At 40.0% G+C, this 5,256-nt stretch overlaps 1 protein-coding gene across 1 annotated transcript in view; it reads left to right on the top strand.

Annotated features, from left to right (window-relative positions):
- Positions 1-5,256, top strand: part of sec24a (SEC24 homolog A, COPII coat complex component) — a gene marked incomplete at its 5' end in the record, with an annotated part of 23,352 nt that extends 18,096 nt beyond the window's left edge. The window contains one exon of the mRNA XM_079233177.1: positions 4,858-5,256. Within this exon, the coding sequence (XP_079089303.1) occupies positions 4,858-4,972 (115 nt within the window). The 3' untranslated portion in view covers positions 4,973-5,256. The remainder of the gene's footprint in view (positions 1-4,857) is intronic.

Here is a 5,256-nt window from a genome sequence, read left to right as displayed (position 1 = left end):
TATGTATATGTATATGTATATATGTATATGTATATATATGTATATATATATATCCCATCGCGAAAATAACATAATCATGAGAAGCACAAGACTTCTCAGAACGTTACAGTCTACTTAAATATTTGTAAGGATTTAGAAATGAGAGCGTAACTTCAGTTTATAAAGCGCTCACGTTTCCGTCATGAGAGAAAATTGTGGTCCGATTTAACATGGAGGTTGATGGAGCAGTTGGCCAGACTTCATGTCGCTTTCAGGCTTGCTGACAAAACAGTATAAATTTGTTGGATTCCACGACGCATGTGTACGACAAGCACAATATTTCCAACGTTTTCATATAGAAATTACGCCTCAAAAGTAAATATTGTGGAGTGAATGGCAAAATACAAATACGGGGGTTAGTACAAAGCTCCTCCGTGCTGTAGTGATGACATCACCACTCTAACCTGCCCCATGCACACCCATTGTTAACTCTGAAATGGTCCCCACATTTTCCTAAACTTGAACAATAATTACATGAAAACTGTGCTAGCTATCAAAAAATGCCCAATTGGGCGAAGAAACTTCAGACTTTTGTCAACGTTTTAAACTTTATATCATTTCTCTACGATAAATTATGGCGAGTCACTGTGGGCACAAAGATGAATGTTTTTTTGCTCTCTTCAGTCCAAAACCCCAGTCAAGTGAATGGGACAATTTCTCGCCGTTTTTCGCACTTTTCGGGAAAATGGCCGGTCGAATCTCTTTAAAAAAAGTCATTCCAGGCGATTCCCGATCAGGCCGCACGTTTTGATGTATTTTGACTCATGTGCTGGCAACGCCGTGGGAGGAGATACGGTCCAAAGTTTTGCGGAATAAGAAGAAAAATAACTAGAAAATGCATTTCCTGCTGAAAATGCGTTGGAATGCTAAAAGCTGAAGGTTAAAGCTTAAATATTTGAAATGATAGCTGAAAATAGCGGAATATAGCTGAAAATATCAGAATACAGCGGAATTTAGCTGAAAATAGCTGAATATAGCTGAAAAGATAAACTACCTGCTGAAAAGTGTTGAATCCCAAAAGCGTTGAAATGAACTGCTGAACATTCTCAATGTTTAAATGGAAAAGTTGGAAGCAAAACTGCAACATCTAAATAATCCAAGAAAAAAACAAAAGTAGTAGTTGCAGTAGTAGAAATAACAGTAGCATGAGTAAAAGTAGTAGTCGCAGTAGTATTTGAAATTACAGTAGTAGTAGCTGAAATAACGGTAGTATGAGTAGTAGTAGTTGAAGTAACAGTACTAGTAGTTGAAATAACAGTAGTATGAGTAGAAGTATTAGTCGTAGTAGTATTTGAAATTACAGTAGTAGTTGAAATAACAGTAGTATGAGTAGTAGTTGTTGAAGTAACAGTAGTAGTAGAAATAACAGTAGCATGAGTGAAAGCGGTAGTATGAGTAGAAGTAGTAGTTGAAATAACGGTAGTATGAGTAGAAGTAGTAGTTGAAATAACGGTAGTAGGAGTAGAAGTAGTAGTTGAAATAACAGTAGTATGAGTAGTAGTAGAAGTAGTAGTTGAAATAACAGTAGTATGAGTAGTAGTAGTAGTTGAAATAACAGTAGTATGAGTAGTAGTTGTTGAAGTAACAGTAGTAGTAGAAATAACAGTAGCATGAGTGAAAGCGGTAGTATGAGTAGAAGTAGTAGTTGAAATAACGGTAGTATGAGTAGAAGTAGTAGTTGAAATAACGGTAGTAGGAGTAGAAGTAGTAGTTGAAATAACAGTAGTATGAGTAGTAGTAGAAGTAGTAGTTGAAATAACAGTAGTATGAGTAGTAGTAGTAGTTGAAATAACAGTAGTATGAGTAGTAGTAGTAGTTGAAATAACAGTAGTATGAGTAGTAGTAGTAGTTGAAATAACAGTAGTATGAGTAGTAGTAGTTGAAGTAACAGTAGTAGTTGAAGTAACAGTAGTAGTAGAAATAACAGTAGCATGAGTGAAAGCAGTCGTAGTAGTTATAGTAGTAGTTGAAATAACAGTAGTATGAGTAGAAGTAGTAGTTGAAATAACAGTAGTATGAGTAGAAGTAGTAGTTGAAATAACAGTAGTATGAGTAGTAGTTGAAATAACAGTAGTATGAGTAGTAGTAGTTGAAGTAACAGTAGTAGTAATAGTCCAAATATTAGCAGCAGTAGTCAAAGTATTATTTTTTATTTTTTTTAACCCGGTTCGATCCGGGGGCAACTGTAGGTCAGGGGGATGAGTGGTCGTCCCGAAACCGCAAGGTACCCGGCTCGATCCCCAGTCCCCCCATAGCTCACATGTCAAAGTGTCCCTGAGCAAGACACCCAACCCCCAGCTGCTCCACGGGCGCCCCAAAGGGCTGCCCACTACCCCTAACCAGGGATGGGTCAAATGCAGAGAAGAATTTCCCCAAGGGGACTAATAAAGTGCATGTTTATGTTTTATGTTTATTAGTAAGCGCATTAAGTATTTAATACAAAAATCCTCATTTGAGCTTTATATTAAGATACAGTTAATTCATGGGGCTTTTATTTTGAAAGGGAAGACAGACAGACAGACAGGAGGCTTTACAATGCCTTTGACTGAATATCTTCATGAATATCCAAGTCACACACTCCAATGTGTGTGCAGATTGTGTACAAAACCATCTGTTAAACCCCATATTTCGAGGCAAAAACATGCTCAAATCACCATTATAGTACATTCAACAGAGAGGAGACGATCGCACTGATATCCTTGATATTTGTCTGGAGTTTGAATAGACATGGGAGCAACAGCTCCACTGAGGCTCACGTTCACACACGCGACAGTGCGCGCGGCCGTACACACGCGCACAGACAGTCAGTGAGCTTAGTCTAACAAAGCTAACTTCATGCTAGCAGTCAAATTCACTGTTGGTGGAGAGCAGCTGAGGTGTGTGTGTGTGTGTGTGTGTGTGTGTGTGTGTGTGTGTGTGTGTGTGTGTGTGTGTGTGTGTGTGTGTGTGTGTGTGTGTGTGTGTGTGTGTGTGTGTGTGTGTGTGTGTGTGTGTGTGTGTGTGTCCACAAGGTCCTTAAAACAAGAATGAGTGTGAAGCTGCAGTCATCTTAGAAGCTGTCTCATCTCAGCTGACCAACTGACAGTTCCTCTTGCGTGTGTTCATTCGTGTCACTGGTTGCCATGGTGGCAGTCCTGATTGGCTAACTTGAAACAGCTGAGATGAGACAGCTTCTAAGATGAGGCTCATTGACTGGTCTGTCCACTCTAGCAGAGCCAATCAGGACTGCCACCATGGCAACCAGTGACACGCACACACGCAGGAGGAACTGTCAGTTGGTCAGCTAAGATGAGACAGCTTCTAAGATGAGGCTCATTGACTTCAGTGCATTATTTTTTTTCATAAAAAGCTTAATATCTCAAGAACTTCAAAGGCAAGACGCCAAAATAAGGATGTTTTCTGAGAGATAAGATTCTTGCGAACGCGTAGAAGTTGTTTGTGGGTCGCTAGGCTACATGATGTGTCTCTAGTTTCAATTTCGAAATCAGGTACGACCGTCGGGGACATTTAACATGGCGGTGAATGGAAGGAGGAGGAGGACCACCTCTCACATATCGTCCGATTTAAACACGTCTGAATCTGTTGGATTCAAATCGACCCAAGTTTACGAAGTAAGACAAGATTTCCTACGTTTTGATGTATAAATTATGCCCAAAGACTTAGTATTGTGGAGGAGATGGCAAAAAGCAAATACTTTTAAAAGCTTTAATATTTTTCTCTGTCCCCTCTAGCTGGGTGACGTCACCCACTCTGAGCTGCGCAATACACACCCATGTTAAACGCAGAAAAGTTGCTAAAAAAGCATAAAACGGTGACAGTTAAAAAACTATACAAGATATCAGAAATCTGAAATTATAGAATAATAGCTGAAGGTTTTGTCAACATTTTAAAAGTTAAATGGTGTCTTTAGCTGAACCTATGCAGAACCTGTAAGCTTTTGAAGTTAATGGGGATTTGAAGACTTTCCCCATCTGCTCCCATTCATTTTCATAAAAAGCTTAATAATTCAAAAAGTTTAATAGTTAAACATATGAAGAGATATACCCATCGTGTCCTTAAGTAGCTGAATATTTTAATAGTTGAACGGTTTCTGTAGCTGAATATATGAAGGAGCTTAAGAGATCCAAAATACGTACGGAAGAAGCGGAAGTTGAATAAGTTTAATAAAGATGAGGATAACAATAGTTGGACTGCTGAAGCATTCCAACTAATAAGCCCGAGCAATAACATGAAGTGCGCTTGCTGCAGGGGTCTATGACCCCTTGCAGCTGAGCCACACTTAATAAGGCCGCAGGAGAACATGAACTGCGCTTGCTGAGCCACACTTAATAACACAAACAAGGCATCATATCCATAAGAAACTAGAACATGCATAACTCGCATCGCAGGTTGAAAGCAGAGTTATCAACTAAGCGACTAATTCCAAGAATACTACGAGAAAATATTACCTTTTAGTTCCTGATCATTTAAATTGTGTGTTTGTTTTTGTTTCTTTTTTACAACTGTAGATGACTTAACAAAGAAAGGAAAACAAATAATGTTGTATGTCTCACACTTACTTTTTCTGGACACTGGGGTGGGAACAGGGCATCTCTAAAAGTTATATTTGCTCCTGAACAGAAATCAGAAGTAAGAATAATGTTCTAGGGTGAAATTAGAAGCGTGCAATCCAAAGATCCTCTACGTTTTCATCCTCTCTCAGTGTTGACCATCTGACCCTCTTTCACTCTTGATCCTCTCTCACTATTAACCTCTGATCCTCTCTCACTCTTCAACCTCTCTCTCACTCTGTACCCTCTCTCACTCTCACCTCCTCAGGGACGAGAGCCAGCTGAAGCCCACCTTTATGCAGAACATGATCGAGGACCGAACGGAGTCGGCTCTCTCGTACTACGAGTTCCTGCTTCACATCCAGCAGCAAATCTCCAAATGATCTCCAGTGGGACTGGAGGCGAGGACGCTAATCAGTGTGTGTGTGTGTGTGTGTGTGTGTGTGTGTGTGTGTGTGTGTGTGTGTGTGTGTGTGTGTGTGTGTGTGTGTGTGTGTGTGTGTGTGTGTGTGTGTGTGTGTGTGTGTGTGTGTGTGTGTGCGTGCGTGCGTGTGTGTGAGTCAGACTCGAGGATGCCTCTTGCTCCATCTCCAGCTGCTCTCTTTTTCTTTCTCTCTCTTTTTCTTTCTCTCAAGAAACAAGCTGAACTCTCGCCGCTGAAATCAAA

This window comes from Taurulus bubalis, assembly GCF_910589615.1.
Source record: "Taurulus bubalis genome assembly, chromosome: 2".
Taxonomy (NCBI): domain Eukaryota; kingdom Metazoa; phylum Chordata; class Actinopteri; order Perciformes; family Cottidae; genus Taurulus; species Taurulus bubalis.
Note: the sequence above shows the minus strand (reverse complement) of the source record. Positions and strands in the feature narration are given on the sequence as shown.